Source organism: Pholcus phalangioides, unplaced genomic scaffold, assembly GCF_987345545.1.
Source record: "Pholcus phalangioides strain wild (caught in Gottingen) unplaced genomic scaffold, Ppha-v1.0 ptg000004l_1, whole genome shotgun sequence".
Taxonomy (NCBI): domain Eukaryota; kingdom Metazoa; phylum Arthropoda; class Arachnida; order Araneae; family Pholcidae; genus Pholcus; species Pholcus phalangioides.
The window spans coordinates 47,865,576-47,889,393 of record NW_028301597.1 but is presented as its reverse complement, the minus strand read 5'-3'; the positions used below and the strand labels follow the sequence as shown (position 1 = coordinate 47,889,393).

The 23,818-nt window shown below is 32.7% G+C and overlaps 2 protein-coding genes across 3 annotated transcripts in view; one reads left to right on the top strand and one right to left on the bottom strand.

Moving 5' to 3' along the window:
- LOC149087747 (uncharacterized) overlaps positions 1-23,818 on the top strand; it is a 34,560-nt gene that overhangs the window by 1,571 nt on the left and 9,171 nt on the right. Inside the window, exons 1-6 of one of the 2 annotated variants that reach the window (XM_089231639.1) lie at positions 1,712-2,077; positions 10,738-10,908; positions 11,210-11,328; positions 15,908-16,059; positions 16,423-16,578; positions 23,159-23,288. In XM_089231639.1, the coding sequence (XP_089087765.1) occupies positions 10,738-10,908; positions 11,210-11,328; positions 15,908-16,059; positions 16,423-16,578; positions 23,159-23,288 (728 nt within the window). In that variant the 5' untranslated portion in view covers positions 1,712-2,077. Of the gene's footprint in view, positions 1-1,711; positions 2,078-10,737; positions 10,909-11,209; positions 11,329-15,907; positions 16,060-16,422; positions 16,579-23,158; positions 23,289-23,818 lie in introns of those variants that run through there. The other variant, XM_089231640.1, reaches the window with a different exon arrangement.
- LOC149087748 (uncharacterized) lies at positions 7,576-8,217 on the bottom strand. Its single transcript, XM_089231968.1, has one exon. It carries the CDS (start codon positions 8,215-8,217, stop codon positions 7,576-7,578), a length of 642 nt encoding a protein of 213 aa, XP_089088094.1.

The following is a 23,818-nucleotide window of genomic DNA, read 5'->3' as shown; positions in this document are numbered from 1 at the left end:
GCATCTTCATCTTCCTACCCACCCCCCACAAAATTGCATTAATCCGTCACCGTCTCTCTTTTGTTCACTCACTGATTTCACTCTGTAGGTGACTCTTCTGGTCACTCACATGCTTGCAAACTCTCCCTAGGTGACTCTTTTGGTCACTCACGTGCTTGCAAACTCTCTCTAGGTCACTCGTTTTGTCATTGGCTGATCTATAGTTCCTCACTCTCCAAGCCAGTGGTTCCCAACCAGGGGTGCGGGAGAGAATTTTTGGGGGTGCGAGATGGAAAAAAAAATTACAATATGTTGACTGATTATTCAGGGAAATTAAAAGAATGATAAAAATTAAATTTTTCAATGCCTAGAAAACTATAGGTCGTTCCAGTATTTTGACGCCTCATCTCCTGACTTCTGCTAACAGAAATGTGTCATACGAATCATTATTTACCTAAATTATTTCGTGGTTTGTGTGTTTACATTAGTACCTCGTGTTAGTAGCATGTTGTGCTTAGATTTGATACTACTTCGTGAACACAAATAACTCATGAAAAACGTCAAAAAAATCAGTCAAGTGTCAAACAAACATGAATTTATAATGTTGTTGCGGCTGGAATCAATACGTGAAAAACTATTCGATGTGAATCTTTTTATCCAAATGTCAAAAAAAAGTAAAAAATAGTAATTTTTTTTAGTTTCGTTTTTGAATTAATTTAAAAAGAAAATAAAACCGAAATTAAATATTATTAGCCATAGCAGAAAAGGCATTAAACAATAAGTGAAATGATTCTTAGAAATTATTTATTGGGTAATTAATGTAATGAATTACAGAAAAAATCCTGAATTTTCTAACAGATAAAAAAACGTACTATGCAGGGGGGGGGGGGGGCTTCCTAAGTCGCATTGCTCTGGAAGTGCGGGAAGAAAAAAAAGGAGGAACCACTATAGGCCAGTGGTTCTCAACCTTTGGAAAACCGCTGCCAGGTGAGACAGGTGGTTTTTCCAGTGGAAGACAGGGTCATATAAATACGACTAATGGGAAATAAATGGAGAAAATTAAACGATAAATCGCTCGCGGCCCGGTTTGACTGATTTCAGGGCCCGCTACCGAACCGCGGCCCGGCGGTTAAGAAACACTGCCCTAGGCAGTGCCGAATTTATGGTTTTACCCTTATGGGCAATATGAATTTTACAGCCCTTCTCCAATTCTACTAATTTTCTTGATCATTTTTTCCTCAGATTTGCCGCTTTTTGAACTTGCCGCCCTATGGTTGTAGCCCGTTAGCCCTCTCTTCCACCCGCTTCCGCCTCTGGTGGTCGCTTTCATTTCCCCCACATCCGGCAACTGTTTGTGAACATTTAGTTGTAATACAGTCGAATCCCGGTTTAACGAATACCGTTATAACGAAAATCTCGTTTTAACGAGCACTTTTCTAATCCACCAGATAAGTTCAAATTGAAACAATACAAAAACCTGGAATTTCTTTATAACGAAATTTCATCGTAACGAAGTGATTTCTCCGGTCTCTTGGAGTTCGTTATAACGGGATTCGACTGTATCTCGTATTTTTATGGATGAAATTATGGTCACGGCAGAGTCAGACGCTTCTGATTCTATGGTTTTGATCAATGAAAAAACGTTTTGTAGAATGAATAAATCCCATCTTTAAGACGTCTTACTTGATTCGTCAAGCAGGCTACCAGAAGACGGTGACGACTGACGTCATGTGTAATGGGCGGGGCGACGGTGCTGCTGTCGTTTTTTCCCTTTAAAAACAATCGTACCCGTTATATTTATGTTGTTTGTTGCCTGTGACCGATAGGAGAGGGAGAGGAAATTATTATTATTATTATTATTTTAACGTTTGTCTCGCTGCCGCAGTAGACGTCGCCGTTGAGAGAATGTTTCTGAGAAATGATCACAATGTATTCGCTTTCAAAGACAAGTCCCATATATTAGGATAGTAACTAATTATCTAGTTATAATTTTTTTTTAAATTATTAAATAATTACCTGTGACTAGGCTATAATTTATTAAAAGACGGATCTCGTGTCGCCTCACCTCTCTCTCTCGCTCTGCGCTTTGCCTGCCAAGGTATGTTGTTGTTGTGATAAGGTCACAAAACCATTACCATATTATTAATTAGCGTATTTAAAAAATTTAAGAAAAATCTAGCTGAATAAAACCTCTCTTTGTTAAAAAAGAAAATGTAAAGCTGAATCGATTTTTTTTATCAACATGGAGAATCATGTAAGAGCCAAGTAAAATGGCTGTATGTTTATCTGAGCCCCCCTATGGTTGGCTTAATAGGGGGTCCTAGGGAAATCGACATACCCCCCAGTTGTGGGGCTGGGATGAATCCTTTTTTTTTTCTTGTGCTTTGCTCTTTGTTGAAACTAAGGGACCCCGTGAAGATGACTACCTATGGGCCCCCCCCCCGGCTCTAGGGTATTGGGGGTGGGGGGGGGGCGATCTGAGTACTTTTAAAAATAATAATAAATTTACTATGTTTTGGAAAAACCTTTGCCGAATAAGCTCTCTTTGTGACTTTGTGAAAAAAACTTTTGAAACTCGATCAATTTTTTTCCAACATGGAGAATCATGTAAGCGCCAAGTAAAATGGCTGCCCCCCCCCCTCCGGTTGACTTGAGAGGAGTCCCTGGGCAAATCGACTTAACCCCCCAGATGGGAGGAAGTGGGGAGCTGACATGGCTTATACCCAGGGTGGATTCCATTTTTTTGCCCCTTGTGCTTTGCTCTATAAATTTATTCTCAGGGACCCGTGAAGATCACTGCCTGCACAGGTTGAAGGGCATAATAAGTGATCTCATGACCAGGGCCAAAGATGTTTAGTTATTTGGCAATTCTTTAAATATGGGGGGGGGGGGTGTTTATCCCCCTTTGAAAATTAGGTCCAGATGTTTAGTACATGAAAGCTCCAGTTCTGTTTTTCCTCACTGAAACAACGAAGAAATCTATGGGTTTCTTCAGTTAATTTCAATATAAAAAGAAATTGTGATCATTTGGTATTGGGAATGGGCAGCATGGCCAACCACATCCTGAAGTAGAGCCCCTAGGCTGAGACCTTCACTGGTGCCTGACAGAGAACCTGCAAAAAAAGTCCATTTTTTTTCTTGTGTTTTGCTGTGTAAATTTATTCTTTAAGATCACTGGCTATGGGCCTCAGCTTGGGGATGTATGGGGGGGGGGGGCGCAAATATCATGACTAGGGCTATATATAAAGATGTTTGATTAATTTGTGATTTTGGAACCCTGCGGAAATTAGGCCCAGATGTTCATGGCATGTCTAAGCTTTAGTTCTGTTTTTCCCTCACTGAAATAACTTGAGTAAACCTATGGTCCCCCCATGGTTTTTCCAGTTAATTTCAATATTGAAGGAAATTGTTATCATTTGGTATTGTCATTGGGATCTTGTTGATTGGCATCTTATTGATTGATCCTGAGAGGAGCGATAATGCAAATGAGACATTGTGGGTGAATAACTCACCACCAAACACTCAGTTATCTGCACTGCCCCCCAACATGATGGAGATAGCTGTCCCCTTTGTCGAATGGACTCTTCTTTTACACTGATGAAGGTTGGTCTTCCTTTGACACCCCCCCCCCCAATCCCCCAAAACAATTCTGACTTGGCGACCTATTAAAACTCAGCTTTGTTTTGTGGAACTTTTCCAAAAAGCAATAACCAGCTCAAGCTATATCTGTCAAAACAATTACAATAATTAGCACCAGCTGATTCAGATTATTAAACTTTAAATTTTTTTTTAAATCTTTGCTTTGATTGTATTGATACAGAGTGTTTAGGCTGATGGTGTCGAAAATAATGGCTTAGCTCAGGAGTTTTCAACGTTACAGACATTTTTGGCCAAATTGAACTTTGGCCATGGGCCACCAAGTCATACCATGGTTAATAAACAGGGTTCATTTTTCAATAACTTCCTTTATTAATTACGTTAAAATTTAATTCAATTAATAAAATAAAATTAAATAATTAATAAATCAATTATTTCTTTTATTAAATCTGAAATTTGTCCAGATAATTCTGAAAATATATTTATTTCGTTTATTGTAAACTTGTTTCAATTATGAGAAATCATTTCTTCCGAAAATTCTTAATTTTTTCGTGAATTATTACTTTTAATAATTCTGAAATTACTCTTGACAATTTCGAAATTTTTTCAAAACTAATTCTGACATTGTTCCAAAAATAATTCTGAAATTATTTCTATCTGTAGTTATAATCTATACAATTACTTCTTTCAGTAATTCTGTAGCTGTTTTTTCATTAATTATAAATTTTCATCAATTGTGAAATTATTTTTTCATTAAAGTATTTTTTTTTTTTTTAATTGAACAAACAGCACAATGGACAAAACAGACAAAAAAAAAAAATTAAACAAACACTTTTCGACCCAAAGGGATATAAGAAACCTTCCATGGGTCGTATTGATACATTACATAAAGAATTTCTGGCAACATACATAGATATATTTTACTACAATTGCTGCATTCAAGTCACACCAACTATATTACCTTAAAATGTTAAACTATAGTCTGATATGTCGAAATACAGATATATTTTCTTACACAACAAAAATATAAACAAATTTTACTCCTTATATCATTTGCAATTTCATTAACTATCGAACGAAACGAACCGCTCCATATCTGCTATTTCCAGTATACGATCCTTTATAGTCTTTTTAAACATATAAAATGATTGCTGTTGTCTAATAATATCATCAAATTCTCTACATATTCTTGGAGCAAGAAAACATATTGATTTTTTGAAAATTGTTTTTTTAGGTAATGGTATTTGATATAAATATTGTGATCTCATAGTTCTTCTTTGCATATTCACTCTGGGATACCAATCAGGATTCTTATAGATGTATACTAAAACTTTATACAGATAAAGTTGCCGTATATTAAATTGGATCAATGATACTTTATTTTGTGAAGAACTGTTAGTTTGTATAATGTCACGTCGCAAACAGTCATAAAGGTTATCAATAGTATGGATTGAATTTTTATATGTTCCCCCCCAAACTTGTAGTCCATATAAAATATGTGGGAACACCCATGCAAAAAATACTTCTTTCAAACTTTGGTGTGAGATGATAGCCTTTAATTTATACGTCATTGCTGTGATTGCTCGTAATTTATTAACAGCTTGATCAGTATGATCTTTCCATTTTAGGTTAGATGAAATAATGATTCCAAGATATTTATAATGCTGTACTCTTTCAATGTATGAACAGTTACATATAGTATTTGAAAGAAAGTCGTTACATTCATGAAATTTCATTAAATCTGTCTGTGTGCTTAAGTTAGTTAAATTAAAAAGAACCCATTTAGTTTTGCTAGCATTTAGCCTAAGTCGAAGGTTTCGAATTCTTTTATTTATTGCATGGATGTCTTTTTCCAAATTTTTTATCAGTTCTTCAGTTGTTTCAGCGGAGGAAACTAGAACTGTATCATCTGCGAATGAAACAAGTTGACCGGAAATATTGATATTATGAATTTCATTAATGTAAATAGAAAAAAGTATTGGGCCAAGAACCGATCCCTGAGGTACGCCTGTATCTATTGCCTTTACCTGACTTATCGCATTGCCTACTTTAACTGTCTGTTTCCTATTTGTTATAAAAGATCTGAACCAATCGAGCGGAAGCCCTCTTACTCCAATATTTTTTAGTTTTTCCAATAAGATATCCCAGTTTACTGTATCAAACGCTTTACTGATATCTATAAATACAGCTGCTACTTTTTTGTTATTATTAATTTTATTTTGTATATAATCCATTAATCTAATCATAGCCATTTCAGTATTCCTTTTTTCCCTGAAACCAAATTGATGATGTGAGTAGTAGGCAATGGCGTGTAAATAACTATTAAGTTGTCGTTTTACCCATTTCTCTAATAATTTTGACATAATAGGTAAAATCGAAATTGGTCTGTAATTGTTCATGTCATCTTTATTACCTTTCTTGTATATAGGCGTAACAATCGACTTTTTTAGTTCATTATAAAATATTCCAGTACCTAGAGAACTGAACAGAAATTTATTAATCAGATGGGTTATTAGTGATGGGTGGTGACGATAGATAATTTTAATCATTCTTGGTGTCAGACCATCACTTCCTGCCGGCTTATTAATATTAATTGAGTTAACCAAGCTTTCAGTTTGTGGCAAGTCAATTTCGTGAAGAACAATTGAATTGAGTTGAGAACTTTCGTTGTTTACAAAGTCATTTGTTTGATTGTTTACTTCAGTGTCCCTTACTCGATTTATAAAGTTATCATTAAAATCGTTAGCTAGTTTATTTTGATCATCACAATTGGGTAATTTCCTAATTTTTTTGTTGTTTACAAAATGGTTTATAAATTTCCACTGACTTCTTTTATTTGATCCCAAATTGATAAACTTTTCCCTAAAATAATTATCTTTCTGTTTTTTGATTGCTTTCTTTAAATTAGTATTATATTGTTTATATTTGATTTCATAATCATGTCTGAATGGATTTTTACGATGCTTCATATATAGTTTTTCCTTAATATTTATCATTTTAATTAGGTCATCCGTAATCCATTCATTAAGCTTTGCCCTATTTCTATCTTTAACATATTTTTTTTTTATAAATAAGCTTGAATTCAATCTAAGGATGTCAATAAAACGTATATAAGACTGATTTGTATCGATTTCATCAAACACCCGCGTGAAATCAACACCCCTAATAAATCGTTCAAATAATTCATAATTTATCCAAGTTTTTTCTATATAATTTGAATTGTTATCGCTATTATATGGTGAACATTTTCTTATGTAACCAATTAGTAGATGATGATCAGCGATTCCCGCATCATATACGCCCATTTTACACTGAAAATTTTTTTTTAGCGAACGGTAAAACACATGGTCAACATCAGTTGAATCAGTAAATCCGATTCTTGTAACACATTTTTCAAATGAAGAAAAACCATTTAAACAGAATAAATTCAAATAGTCATTAATATTTATGTCATTATCATTGAATAGGTTCACATTCATGTCACCCATAATTACCATATCCGAGTTTTTAAATTTGTTCAAATATATTCTAAGTTCATTATTAAATTGTTCAATGGTATAATTATGAGATCTATAAAATAGTGAAAATATAATATTGAAATCACAAATTTTTAATGTCAAAATTTCTGCTGTCTGAAAGTGACTAGAGATTGAATTGACTTTTATACCTTCTCTAATGTATATGTAAACCCCTCCTGATTTATTATATTCACGACAATTATAAAAACTATAATAACCTGGGATTGTGTACATATTCACTTCACATTCCTTAATCCAGATTTCAGTTAGACATATCACATCAAAATCTTCATTAGTATATTTTAAAAATACCATAAAATTATCAAAGTTTTTCCTCATACTCCTCACATTACAGACAATATATTTCAGTGTCGTATTACAAGCTGTTTCATCGGTATTTAGAAACTCTTTTATAGAATTAGGCGAATTCAAGACAGGCACTCTATCGTTGTTCAATTCTATATAGTTTTCAGTTTCCAAGTCAAACATTGTTTACAAGTATTTTTTCCAATTCTTTGGTGCTTCTTATCCTTAATACCGTGGATGTCTCCGTCTGTCTTAAAAACACCTTCCCATTTTTAGTCCAGGCAAACTGGTAGTTTTGTTCATACTTGAATTTCCTTACAGCATAAAACAGTTGCTTGATGTGTCGAGTCAAATGTTCGTTGATGTAAATTCTCTGAGGAGTAAAATTCTTATTGATGATATCAGTATCTAAGGATGGGTGCTTTTTAACAGCATCAATCCAAGTCGTCTTTGATGATTCCTCCTTGAATCTGACAATAATTGGATTAGGTTTCCCCTTTGTGAATGATGGTACCCTATGTGTTTTCTCAATTTTGGTATCTTGGGTGATGTTGAGCACATCCTTTATGTTGTTCAACATTTCAATTATGTTTTCATTTTTCTCCTCAGGAATACCATTTATTTCGATGTTATTTGCTTTACTCCTATATTCTATATCTGAAAGTGATTCTTTTAGTTCAAATATGTCTCTATGCAGTTGAATATTTTCATTCTTTAATTGCAAGTTTTCATTACGCAAATGGGTTATTTCATTGGATAAATTTTGCACCTTGTTGTCAACCTCTTTTAATAGTTCCATAGTTCCATAGAAAAGCATTTCTGTAAATTATGTATACCTTTTGGATGCGGAATTTGGACCTATATGACAAAACAGTCCTCTCAAAAACTGTTTTGCTCCAGGGTCCCCCGAATTCGTTACGATGGCTCTTTTGATGTATCAATTGCACAATATTATTATTGAATTTGGAAAGTGCCTCACAGTTCTAAAGACAGCAGTACAGATTTCAGTGGCCCAGAGGCTCTTTAAAGGGTTTTTTTTTGGAATTTAATTGTTTTTCTATGTAAAGTAGATATTTTCTAAAGATGGGCAGTGGGCCACAGCAAAAATCTCAGAGGGTCATAGGTTGAAGAGACCTGGCTTAGCTTATAATGAGAACCACCCATCATTAGTTATAAATTTCAATTTCTTAAATAGGGCAACTCTTGAAGTTTATTTGTAGGTTAACCCAGGAGTGCTCAGACCCAATGAACTGAATAAATTATATTCAAAGATAGGCCAGGTCTCACAGATCCAACTTGTGCATTTATTCAACATGGGTTGAATACAGTTAAATATGATCACCATTAGGGGCTCATCACCAATGTCCAAAAGATATTTGATCGCTTGACAAGTGTTTAGTAACATTTGAAGTGTTATTAAATCAACTGCTGCTGCTGATCTGCTCTGTCTTAGATCTGTATGTAAGAAGCTCCACATTCTACTCAGTTCATAAACTGCATTTAACAAGCTCCACTGATATAAATTCAGCTAACCCAACAGCACACTTTGAGCCCTATGTTGCCACTAACAGTACAAACTTTTTAATTGCTTGTGATTTGTCAAGCCCTGCTAGTGACAATAGTCCATTTTCTGAGAGTTTGAGGTTGCTTATGGTAATGTGTCTGGACGTCTGATCAAACATTATCTGAAGCCATTTCCACTGTGTTAAGTAATGTAAAAAATTACAATTATTTCCGAAATTATTTTTGCTTGCTGTCTTAGATATTTGCTGTATGTGAGGACATGCATGGGTGTGTTCGAAAATGAACAAAAAAAAATTATCAAAAATAAATGTAAAACAAAAAGTTCAAAAAAAAAATTAGGGATACTTCTTCACCTGCTGATGAATAAAATATAGTCAGCAGCAAAGTTTGTTTAAAATTCATGGTGAAAAAAATTAATTGAAGTTTAATCATGTTAAGAGATAGGCAAATTTGATGCAGCATTTTGTTTGTTTCAGCACATGGTATTTATGCTTGACACTCACAACATGTTTCATCTATTTTGGTAGCGCATCTTCTCATTTTGGACAAACTCTGATACTCTGAACAATTGTTTTGTCAATTGCATTTCTATTTCTCGCTCTTTTTTTCCGTCAATGTTATGGAGATCGGATTTATAATTTGTTTTTGTTTGCTTTGAGAGTGCCTCTTGTGCTGTAGCAAAAGTCTTCAGATGAAAAATTACTGTAGCTTGATGTTGCAATCAAGAAATTTGAATTTTTTTCATTTCCATCCCTCCTAACTTATGATCAGATCTTCCTTCTGGTTACCTAATGACAGGAAAAAGACATTTTTACATGTTTTGCAACACTAATAAAAAACAAAGCATGTTGAAAATGTGTGCCTTTAGAAATAACAGCAGTCACTAAACTGAAACGTGATAAAGTGAAAATGCTTTTCAATTTCAAGCCTCTATTTCTCACAAAAAAAGTAGCCAGGAGAAGGACATTTAATAAAAACCTCTTTTTTCCTGAATAAACCTAATTTCTGAATTAATTTGCAATTGTAATTGATTTAAAAGGAAGTTCAAGTGTGATGGCTACATTCTTTTTTTTTTTTAAGCTTTTCAACACAAAATTTCAACTGGCAACTGGTGTTGTAGGACATGAAAAAATGTTTTCCAAATGTCACAAATGGTGAAAAAAAGCTGGGAAAAACTCATTTGGCTGTAAACTATTGATAAAAATATTTGAAATTATAAAAATGGTAAAATATTAAAGTACACTGATCTTAAAAATATATATTATTGAAAACATTAATATATTTTTGTTTTAAGATAGAAGTTATCGTAATAATTGAAAAATGGGCTGCAGACAGCCAGGAAAAGGACATTTTCTTAATAAATGAAAATTTGTTTGAGGAAATTCTGAAAATTAATTGATGAAAAAATTATAGAGTTGCAACATGTCAGAGACAGGAATATAAATAGAACGCGATGAGAAATATATTCTATGTAAAGTGCGCTGGGGGACATAATTCAGGTCAGTTGTGTGGGAATGACCCGTATACTCTCCCTAATTGTAATTATGTTTCATAAGTTTGAATAATTTGAAGTGGAGCCTTTTCTTGTTTTATGATTCAAAGCAGCTTGCATCAAAAATTTCTTTAAGTTGGTTGTTTCTGGCAAAAAAATTAGATTTTTTTTTAGAAAAGAGCCTTTGAGAGATTAATATGTTTAGCATAGCCAGGTTTTATAAAATAATTTGTAATAATCTTTTCATGCTTTTTATATGCTTAATATGTGAGTTCCAGTTTTTTAAATTCTAATACATGTTTTTTTCAATCTTGTACCCAGATGGAAAACAGCCAGTCATCTTCCTGCCCTGAAAGTTCTCGGTTTTTTAGTCAGTTTGAACGATGCGGTTATTATAACACAGACGCAGTTTACCTAAGTGCTGGTGGTCCTGGTACAGAGCTTCTCCGTATGCTTCCTCCTTTGATAGAAGCTGCTACTAGTCATCGTATGGTGAATCTCACATTTTGTATTTATTTAATAACTTTTTAAAATATTATTTTTATTGATATTCATCAAATTAAATAGTAGTAGTATTATGAACTATTCTGTAAACAACTAGCAAAACATTATTTACAGCAATAGTAATTTTATGTGATTGACCTGCATTAAATAATGAGCAAAGAGTATCCAAATAGTTTTAAATAGCAATGATTATTTTTTAAAAAACTTTTCACTTTTATATTGTGTTGAATGACAATGATATAAAAAATATACTGATTATTGCTTTTCCTGTTATTATCTAATTTTCAAGCGCAAGGAATTGGAGGGTGATGCCCAATTATTCCAATATGGCGTTGAAGAAGGACATTGGCAATTCAGGAGTTTTCTAGCAACCTATTTGTCTGAAGAATATGGTGAACATGTGAGCAGGTGAACTATCGGTTCTTAATATCATTCTTTTTTATTTTATTTTTTGAAATCATAAACTGTTCTCTCATCTTTTACAAAAAAATGGTTCAGTAGCATGTTTATTAGCATTTCAAATGTAGGCCTAGGTTATATTAATGTAGATAAATTTATGGGATATGAATTGTATCAAAGAATATACCGAAAGAGTAAGGAAAAATTTGGTTTCAGTCCTATTTCAAAAGAGAAGATGTTTTCTATTCATAATCGCACAAAGTTATTTTCATTTTGAAATTTACGCTTATGTTAAACTTAAGAGATGTGAGGCAATAATATTCTCCTCCTGGATGTAAAAATTGATGAATAATCTTAAAAATATTCTTTCTTTTAAATAATTTTTAAAAAAATTACTAATTTTGCCTATACAATAAAATCTTCCAACAACGGTCACTAATGGACCGTGAAAATATGGCTGTTATTGGGAGAGGGTAGTTCTATTTCTGGAAAAAAGAACCACTAAAATTTACAATTTAGGTATATACAGCATGTGAACATGTGAAATGTCAATCCATTCTGTAACTGATTATGGTAGTTATATAATTGATTATTATACACTGAACACTGCGAGCCTGAATTTTAATTCAAGTCGTAATAGTGCTGTAGATTGATTAATCAATTATTATAATACATTATCAAATTCGTATCATTAAAATATATTCATATACATATATATTTTAATATATGTATATGAATATATTAATCAATTATTATAATACATTATCAAATTCGTATCATTGATTAATCAATCTACAGCACTATTACGACTTGAATTAAAATTCAGGCTTGCAGTGTTCAGGTTCTTTATGAGTGAAGTGTAATGATTAATTATTCAATCATTACACTTTACTCATAATTAGAAAAACTGTTGGCAGATGGCAGCACTACACATAACAAGCATTACACAGAAACAAACTTCACATCAGGTTTCACTACACGTACACGCACATTCCCGCATGTACCAATTCGTTAGAGGTTCCGCAGAGGAATATGGACGAGGTACATGTGTGGTATAGTAGTAGTAGTATTCAGGTAGAGCACAACAACTGATATGAACCAAGGCGATGTACCAGCAACCCCAAATAGTTCTTTGTTCACTCTGGGCTTTCAATAGACCTTTTTTCCAGGGTGTTCCTGATAGCTAAAGACATAGGCGCTGTCACATTTTTGTTTAAAAAAAAATGTACACATCCCTCTCAAAAAACTAATACCCTGGACATTTCTGTTTCTATTTGCGAGCACCATTTTTTAGACGGTACCATCTCTTGGAGTACGGAGTGCTGAATAAACAAAGGGTTTCTAGTAATCAGATAACTCGCATATCCCTCTAGTGATTAGAGTGCCTACAACAGGTCTTCTGTTGTCCCTTATATGATCTCTTCAAGTTTTTTTCCCCTCTCCACTGTCTTTAATATACCCATCTAGAATTTGTACTCAGGGAAAGAAAGCATACATAATCTTTTTCCACCCCCATAAAGTTCGGGGAGTGGGAAAACTCCCTTTGAAAATCAAATTGGCTTAAAAATTATTTTTTCTCATCCAATATACATATTTTCCCTGACTTCATGTCAAAAATGGGTGTTGTTTGAAATCGTTGTTCGGAGGTTTCTTGTAATGTTAAGTCTGTAGGACGCATTTGGTTTCAAAAAATGTGGCCGTTCTTTGGAGATTACCATTGTTCAGAGGTGGCCGTTATAGGAGGTTTTACTGTATTTTCTATCTAGATAAAATTATCTTCTAAAAATTATCCATGTTATGAATTATAATTCCCTTTTCATTGCCTGAAACACTTAAAACAATTTTTGGCATAATCACCTCGTAATGACAACTTTTATTTCGAAAATATTCTCTCAGCCGTGATGGCAGGTTTCAAAAGTTTTTATTATGAAGATTTTGGAAACCTTTAAAGATTATAAAATTTTTTTAAAAATGATATAAATAAATAAATAAATATATATATGTGTGTGTGTGTGTATATATATATATATATATATATATATATATATATATATAGAGAGAGAGAGAGAGAGAGAGAGAGAGATAGCATTCCAAGAAGATACAGAAGTGGTTTTTTCTTCAATGAACACACTCAAATTTTATATCACTCATGTCTTTATTTCTTTGTAAGTTGTTCAATTGACCCATGTTGGTTTTATTTTCTTGCTTTATTGGATTAATATTGTTAAGTTAATTATTATAAAGTTTGTACATTATTACTATAATAATACTCAGACTTTATAATTTTCCACTTCTTTCTATTATGACAATAAATTTATTTCTGCTCTTTATGTATGAGGTACCACAAATTCTTGCTGTCGTTGCATATCTATAACTTTTTGTCAAGCCAAGATTACACTGTAAAAGTCGGATAAAAAATCTTTTACAAAACTTGAAAAAAAAAAAAAACAAGCCTATGGGTTACATTTGCTCGAATGTAACTAATCCGCTTATTGGTTGCATTTGTGAAGTTTTATAAAAGAACGTTTCTGAAACTTTTAGAATGTAATACTGATCTAAAACTCATTTCAATGCACTTTCCTTTCCATTGTGTGACAGCACTAATGCTGTCTGTAGAGTCCTATTTTTCTTAATATTCAGGTAGTTCTGTAAGGATTCCCTCTAATGGCATACCTTCTATAGGTGCCAAAGCGTGAATGGATTTTGATCCATGCTTACCTTTACTTAAATTCCACCAGAGAAAATTTAGGATCCAAAATATCTGAAGCATAGTGGATAGGTTTTGGTGCCATGGATTTTGTTTTACATACGGCTTCAAGAATGATTTTCTCTTTATTTTGTTAGTAAAATTAATAGAACTTTTTTTTTTATTTTAAAAAGTGTTTCGACAATCGCACTGATTATCAGTTTGGAAGATTCTAATACTCTAAAATTGTCCACAATAAGACGCATCAAATCATGATTTTTTTTTAGACATGCAACAAAAATATATCTTAATCTACAAATACAAATACAACGCCACAACAGGCAAATTGCCCAACGAGGTGGCTGACTTAAGAACATCATGGATCCCCGAGCCATTTTTTGGAGGCCCTACCTACTACTACTACACCGCACATGCATCCCACCCACACACACTCCCCCTACCCGCGGAACCCCCCAACGAATCGGTACATGCGGGAATGTGCGTGTACGTGTAGTGAAACCTGACGTGAAGTTTTGTTGTTTCTCTGTAATGCTTGTTATGTGTAGTGCTGCCATCTGCCACTAGTTTCTCTAACTATGAGTGAAGTGTTATGATTGAATGATTTATCGTTGTAGGGCACATTTATCGCGCACGATTTATCGTTGGAAGCACAAATTAATTACTATTGTGAATAATTAGTCAAAATGCCCATTGAGAACAGTTCTGCCTCCTTTGAGAATGGTGGTGTTCAACTTAAATGTTTTGTACATTTTGCTTGCAGAAAAATCTAACAAAATAGTTTTTTTTTTATTAATTTAATCAGGTTACTATTAACTGGTTTTTTTTTAATTTATTCCTAAACATATTTTTTACATATTAATTCAAGTTAAATCCTTAAGATGAAGTTATTTATTATTGTAGTTCATTCTACCAGAGAATATTCTCAAGAAAATTATTACCAAGAATTTTTACACCTCTACCTAAACTTATGACACATCTCGAATTCACCTTCTAGTGAATAATTATACTGCACAGAAGATGCTGAGCAGCTGAGTATGATCAATTCAATGCTTATTTTATCCAATGAAAAATGGTTAGTTGATGTACAGGGTGTCTGTATTTAAAGTTAGCCTGTGCTGAGCTGTCTAAAGCCTTACCTATCCGACAGAAAATTATGAAACTTTATCAACAAAGATGTATGGGGGGATGAGAAGAATGTTCAAAGCCTCTTTTAAGACTGACTATCTCCACATGCTTTTGGTTCGGAAGAACCATGTTTGTAAAAAGAGTTTTGTCCTCAAAGCATGTTTTTTGAACAGCTCAACATCGTAATCTTTAGTGAGAATGAAAATGGTTTCGCAGGAAATCTATAGGAGGCCTGCCATGAACTTAGGCATTTTAGTCCCATATTAGCAAGAAAAATAGCATGTGTGCACTGCAATTTGCATCGAAAACACCCTTCTTTAATGATGCATATCAGACATAGGTGGAGATAGACTTGAAAGTCTGGGGGGACCCCCTGTATCTCTGCCCATGATGTTGGAATGGGTTAACTTTTGCTCACGATTCCCCCTATTAAAGCATTCCCTTTGTTTCATAACTTTATGATGAATAATTACAGCTATAGACAGCTTTAAGTAGGTGAATTTTAATTGTTTAATTGTGTGCAACCTTTAAATTTTATTACCAATGAATTTTTTTTTTCGGATTTAAAAAAAACAGCTTTTGCCCAGTAAATGAAATTATATATGTTTGCATCACAAAATCATTTCATGCATGGGAACTTTTGGATCATCTTCAATCTTTTTGTGCCAATGGTGGGTGCTTATTTTTTCTTCTGCTTTTTTTGTGTCCGATGAAATTAATCGCTCTTTTTAATATGCAAAAGCATTTTAATTTTAGTGATCATCTGTTTCTGACTGCTGGTGCATCTAATGGAATGTGGTTGATCTTGAGCTGTCTTTTTCAACCCGGATCGCCCATATTTGTTGAAGACCCAACATATTACTTGGCCATGAGAATGTTTCAAGATCTCAGAATGACCATTGTACCAGGTTAGTCCTCTACTGATGAACTATAGTTTTCTTTTCTAATTTTTGTTTTTAAAATTTAGTTAAAAAACTGATTTTAATCTCTTAAAGAGTTACAGCAGATTGCTTACAGGGAAACTTTTACATGGGAAAATTTTATTTAAAAAGGTAACTCACTAACATAACAACTCTACAACTTTTTGTTTCTGCAAGAGTTTCTTTGCAGTTGGTATGTTTCTTTGCTGTGATTTGGACTCGACCAAAGGCTTTTACTGCGTGTGTTTGAAAAAAATCAGAATTTTTTTTGTGGTTTTTTTTTAACACTCTTTGTATAAGAGATGCTCTTATGCTTGTAATGTTTCAGAGACCAACTGTTAAATGTTTCAGTTAAAACTGATGATGAAGGCATCATCATTCAAGATTTGGAGGAAAAGCTTCAAATTTATGTGCCGAACAAACCAACATCACACAGTCTACCACTTTCTGGTTTAATTTATGTTATACCTGTTTACCATAACCCTACAGGACGCATACTGCCTGAGGGTAAGTATCTGTAGCATTTCATGCAAACTTACTACTTTTTTTTACTATACATTAGTGCTTTTGTTGCAATATATATATATATATAGTAGAACCTCATAATAACAGACAAATAAGGGCTGTGTGAAGGTTGTCTGTTTTAACAAAAGTCTGATTTATAACAAACAATTCTTATAGGTGGTGTAATGCAACAGGGTATACATCAATGAAAATACAGTAGTTAGCTGTAAAAAAGTGTTTATTTCATATCAAATAAAAAACATCCTTTAATATAGGTTGAATTAAAAAAGATGTATATACATCAGGGTTGTAGTGATTTAAATCAACTAATTTTTTGAAACAATCACTGATTTAAATCAATTTTTTTCAGATATGAAAAATTATCTGTTGTAATTGAATAAAATTATTTATGCAGCTCTAAAGTGATTTAATTTTTTTATTAAATTATTTTAAATATCAATTTAAATATTATATTTTCAAATATTATTTATAGCATTATAATTTTTATTAATATATATATCAGAGATACCGTGGCCATACCAATTTAGCAGATGAATGGTCACCCAAGATTTACAATGATGAAGTTATGGGATGTAAAGTTGACTTAGAAGATCAACAATTGCATGACGTGATAGATGGGTGAATATCCATAATGAATAAATTCTATGTCACCAAACGGTGTGGTAAAACCATCCATGTTATATTATTGACACACCTGGCTCATCACATACTGGAAATTATTTATCAAATTTGGCTTTAAGTTCAGTGAAGTAAGTCAGCAGAAGAAAACTTCAAATGTAAAATATCAAGTTTTGCTCCAGACAATACTGAATATATATATATATATATATATGATTTCTTCCAGAAAGACTGGATGAAGAGCTTGCCTTTTCGAAACTTACATAATGGTGCAGTGCCCACATTTTGAACCTGCTAGCCGAATATTTGGTTAAAACTGATGTAACAAAGTATGTTACAAGTATATTTAGATATTTCCGCAATAATCTCTCGAAAGCATTTTATCATGTGTAAGGTGGAAGTGCATTGGTACTTCCTGTAGAGGTATGATGGAATACTTATTGTGATTCTCTTGAATCTTATGTTAAAAATTTGTCAGTTGTTACCAAAGTTTGCGAAGACCACAGATATCAGATAATGAAATCTTAAATATTGGTTCAAAAAGAAATGTCAAGGACATAATTGCAATTCTGAAACCCAAAGCTAAAATTAACGATTTTGTACAAAGGAACAACTGCTGCATAGCTGAATGGAAAAAGCTGCAATGGAAAAAGCAGCATGGAAAAAGCTGCAATTGAAGATAAAAGAAGCATCAACATCAAAGAATAAAAAGGTCTTGTCATCGGAGTATCAAAATAGATATGAACAATCATTAACAGATGTACACTTGCTATATTTATTCTAAGCTCATCAGTGTTAACTTCTAATTGGGAATTGATGTCGCAAAAGAAGAGAGAAATAAGGGTTTTGAATTTATCAAACAAAAATGTGGCTCTGGTTTCCTGGCAATTACATTAAAGTTTGTGGGGAAGTTGGAACCATTTCATGCTAAAAAATTATTTTTTCCCCCCTAAGGTTGTTGATACAACGTCTAATTTTGAGTGGTGGAATAGTTTTTATAATGTTTCAGGTAAAGATATTATTACAGAGAGCGATACAAGGTTTGTGAACATGCTAACTACAGCCAAATCGTCAATGCCTGTGTTAAAAAGATTTTTTTAAGGTGTAGTTCATTCCAAATAGCGAAACAGATTAAGAGTAGACAAAGCATCAAAACTAGTGTTTCTAATGAAGCAAATAAACAATTATTCACACGGGGTAAAATTATTTAATACTTGCTGTAAGATATCTATTCAAGAAATGTTTTTTCTCCCTTTTCTTAATAAAATGTTCAGATATATTTCACAAGTATATGATTCTTTATCTTTAGTTTACAAATATTTTTTAAATAGTCATTTTTTTTTGTAAGTTAAAATTTCTTTAATTTTATATTCTTTAATGAAAGCATAGATTAATGACTAGAGTGTTAGTAATATGTATGTTTTATATATTTTGTTTAAAAAAATCAATAAAATTGTGATTTAAATGAAAAAATATGATTTAAATCAAATAAATTGATTAAAAAATACAACCCTGGCATATATATACACCACTGCATTGAAGTAATAATAATTAATCTTAATTTTTCTATCTAAGGAGTAGTATGTGTCATTCAGTGCACCAATGTTTACCAAAACAAAACAGCGATCAATGTTTAATCGCTTGCTTGGAAATGCTTTTTAAACAAGTTAATACTTTTTTTAACACTTTTTAAAATGCTTAAAATAAATTTGTAGATTGTCAGGTGAAAATAAGCATCTCTATTATTATTACATTTTTTAATTACTATAATTACTGTTTAACTGTCCGTTATAAGCAAAGTCTGTTATAACAGGGTCCATTATAATGAGGTTCTACTGTATATATATTGTAAGGTTAGATGCTCCACGTAAATTTTTCTAAACCATACATAATATATAGTGAAAAATCAATATAATATCCTACAGACAAAAAAAATATTGTTGTAGAGGGATTATCATTATATTAAGAGGTATCATCATCATGCACCACCAAATTTATGTTGACATCTCTTCTGAATCAGTGATATTGTGTTGTGTGGTACCATAAAAAACCCTTTTTGAACATTTAATGACTGCACAAAATTATAATTATAGTAACCAATTAATGAAATTCACTTTGGCATTTCACCCTGTAAAGGAGTTAACTGCACTTCACTTGTGGTGTCTTACACTGAAACCGAACAGCCAGATGCTCCTAGGTTCCCATTACTTATGCGATTTCGAACCGTGCCGAAGGTTGAATGAAACTGGAAGTTACAATCACTTAGAACTTCTGAAAACATTGCCATCCTGCAGCAGAAGAGAACATAAAATATATAACTAGACATCAATTAGTCTTGATAAATTCTAGATGAAGTCTTAAAACATCATGGTCTGTTGTATGTTGCTTCTTTGATGAACTGCTGCCTCTCTTGGAGTGACCCCCGCCAAGATGGTTAGAATGATCATGATCCCGTTTTATGGTGACTTACACTAAAAGTAGCAACTGTGGCATTTCCATTAAAACTTTTGTAGAGCAGGTAGTGCAAATTATTGAAGTATAATTAGATGTTAAATGTATTAGATGCTATCAGGAGAACAAAACCTTATGAGGTGTTTAAAAATATATTGAAGGTGATTTTTTTCAGCACTTTGTAAGGAAATATTGTTGTAGCAGTTTCGAAGTCTTTTTAAAAAAATTATTGCTACAGAGGTTTTTTTTTATGTCCATGGTAAAGGATATCATTGTATCAAGAGGAATTTAACATTAAATTAAAGGCAATTCCAAACAAGATTCAAAGAAATATCATTGTGGGAGTGGGGATTTATTGTAATATTGATGATTATTGCAGCAGAGAGGTAAGTTACATATTGATAATTTTTTGAAAAATTATCCAAGCATTTTCATACGATTAACACTAGAATGACAGAAGCTGCCATTTTGACCATATACCTACTTTGATATGCTATTACACTCAAACAGTTTATATCAGGTACTCTTGAAATTTCATGACTTTTCTCATCTTGTGTGTTGAGGCTCTTAAATTTCCTAAAGTATGAATATTCTTCGTTTCTTAGTAAAATGTTCTTCCTAGAATGACGGTAGCAGCCATTTTGACCACTAGAGAGATATTTAACTAATATGATTGCAAAACATGCTGAAATGGACAGTCTTCAAATAAAATCATTAATATTGCGAGAACAGGTGTTCTATCATGGTGTTTGCTTTTCTCCAGTACCCATTTGATACTATTCAAAGGTACATTTTTGAAAAGCATTTTTGTCATACTTTATTCTATTTATTTAATGTTTTTATGAATCTTTGCATTTCTGCTGTATTGCATTCACTAGTACAATGGCGCATGATGAAAAAAATCTTTTACCCATGGACAGGGCTTCAGATTGGAGGCCAAGATGAATCTTGTTATTTTTGTTCCTTAACACTATAAAGTCACTGTAGAAAGGCCCAGAGGGCTCCATCAAAGATTCCAGCATGGGGGGAGGGGACCCTTCTGGATCATGTGAGAAACCATTGTTTTGTAACATATCATGCTTTTGACTGAGCAAAAAATTAATTCTATAGTTAGTAAGCAAAGAAAATCTGTCTTGAGTACCACACATACACAAAATTGAAATCACGGACAAAGAAAATTTTTGTCAGAAATTATGATATTTTATTGCTCTACTAATGAGTGTAGTTAATGTTTTCAATAAAATCAGCTTATTCTGTCTCTCTCTTAGTGATCGGCAATCACCGAATGTGATCAGCATCGAAAAACTGTCTTACGTATATATTTTATATTGCTCAGGATTTGGAGCGGCTTTTCAGTTTTTTTCATTCCGCACATGTAATCTTTTAGCAAATTTCTCAAGTATATTTCGAACCTCATCAGCAGACTACCAAGTGAAAATGAAGCCACAAATCACAAGACCTCAAAAAATCACAGTAAAGCCCATTTTTTAAAGTAACAAAACATTGGATTAGTACTTGTCATAATAAGCCCTTTTGTCCAAAAAAAAAAAAATTTACGTGAACAAGGCTTTATCACAAAAATAAATTAAAGAAACTGAATAGATATTGTTTCAAGAAGTTTTGATGAAGAAAAATAATTTTTATCGATTTGTTCTTATAGCAGTCATTTTGACCGCTACCGTCGTTTTAGGTAGTTTGAAATTCCTGTTATTCTAGTGTTAAGGCTGAATAGTGCAGAAAAAATAATATCTCAAGCAATCATGCATTTTTTCAAATAAAATATTTTATTTTTCCAATATCATGTATAAGCCTATTATTTCGCAGATTATAATTGGTTTGAAAAATTCTGGCTGAACTACTTCAAGTGCATTGTGTACTAAATAACATTTCAAAGGCGTTTTTATCCTATCTATTGCTAAGTTTCTTTGCTGTCATGGCTGAGATTTCTAGTAGAGTATACAGATTTGTTTATATCTGAAAAGTTAAATAGGTCAACCAATCTATTTTCTTTCGAGTGCAGTATTAGAATTACTCTATGAATTTAGAAATGAAGATATATATATCTTGATACATTTTCAGATGCTATCTGCCAGTTATCTATGAAATGTGGAAACACGAGTCAGATATATTGACCCTTTTTTTTTTTAGAAAAAAAAAAGTTTCATTTACCGTTTGGTCTGTTTTTTTTTATTTTAAATTGAACAAGGCAAAGTTTGACATTTTAAAAGTTGTTGATTGTAATCTAAACTAGGAAATCAAGTCTTCAATATCAAAAGAGACAGGAAACAAATGTTCAACTTGTCCCAGAAGTTATTTGTAATTTAAGCAAATAACCTTACAATTTTTTGTAGAGTTTATTCAATTTAAAATTGCACCCACCAGTAAGTTTGTATACAGTGTTAACGTGACCTGTTCTGCCAAATGAAAGGGGGTGATAGACGAGCCCCCCAAGTGGGACATGAAACACTCTACCAACCCTGTCCTATCTTGAACTGTTTTGCGAGGCATGGTGGATAAACGATTATGGAGGAAAAATGCGTCAAGTCTAAAAAAACCAGAATTTGTGAAGTTTTTGAGAGACATACATGCAAACTAAGCACATATTTGGAAAGAGCAGAAAAAGTCCTATAAGGTGTCACAATTTCTGGATGTATTGGCGAGCTACAAGCACTGAAAGGTTGGCGAAGTTCAAAATCAAATCGTTGCCATAATTTTTATTCACCAATTCTGCAAACACCCTCTTAGCTACAATCGGTGAAATTTAAGAAAAACTTGTCCAGTGCACCAGCTTTCGAAGGAGCCTACAATAAACCATACCAGTGTTCTGGTTCAGGTTAAATTTAGCCCCTTGTTTGTAATGCATCTTTGAAATCAGCAACCAATCTCTCAGTGCTTGTAGCTCGCCATTAAATAGAGATATTCTGATGGGGGTGTCACCTGATGGGATTTTTTCTGCAAAATCAAATGTCACCAAAATCTAACTGCTAATTCCGAATTTTCATCGAATATCTACTTTGTTTTCATACCACATGTTTCATATGGGCTGGTCTATCACACTTTTTCATTTGGCAGAACAGTTCATGCTCACCCTGTATAGTGTGATGCAATTTTAAATTGAATGCATCATATTGGTAAATTGTAGGAAACCAGAATGTTTAGGTTTAAAATTAAAACGAATTTTAAAACTAATTTTTTTTTCAAAATATGCATCTGTCATTCATATTTTTGAAATTTCAATCACCTCAATGCATGATGACTCTACATACCCAAGGTCATAAATGTCTAGGTTTTTTTTTCATCCACTCGAAAACTTAAATCATTTTGTGAGAAAATGATAACCACGAAAGAGGATTAATCAACTTCGTTCAAAAAAGAAAAAAACAAATCCTTCCTTTCCATTGAAAAAAAACATAGCCATAACACTGAAACTTGGGCAAGTTTCAGTGTTATGCATTGTTGTCGAGACCTTTTTTTTCCTCTTTTTATTTAAAAGGTCGCTGTCGGCAGTTAGTATCCCTTGCTCGTAAATATGGCACAACAGTTGTTTGTGATGATGTATATAACTTATTGCACTATGATGACCTGCCAACTTCACCAAGAAGGCTTTTCTCATATGACACACAGTAAGTTCATATTTCTGTTTCAAGAAATAATGTACCAATGATAATGGTAGTGATGAGATAAATAAAAAATTTTATAGCCAAAAAAAAGAATAATTATGATGGAACTAATCAATTGCTAAAATAAAGGTAAATATAGGGGGGAACCTAAGCATTATAATTTTATATAAATATCTAGTTTGATATTTTAATTATATATTATTATTTCAAAATAATGATTTGCACCACTAATAACAAATATACGAGCCAGTTGTGTAGTCATATACTTATAGCTAGTCATAAAGCCTAGATATTTCAATTATAGCTGCTTTACAGACATTTTTTTGTTCTGTCTGTTGATGAAATATGCTGCGATACCCCGGCTGACGAAGATAATTCCTTCCAGAATCACATTTGTTAGCCAAAACATGATTTCCTATAGGTTTCCATGTAAAATCATTCAATTCGTTCTAGGTACAACCCTAAATTTGAAGATAAGTTTATAAAACAGGCAAAAAAACCCCACAAAAACTAGCCAAAAGCTCAATTGAACA

Coding starts and splice junctions, on each gene's coding strand:
- LOC149087748 (XM_089231968.1), bottom strand. CDS start 8,217: ATGCTTTTCTATGGAACTATGGAACTATTAAAAGAGGTTGACAACAAG.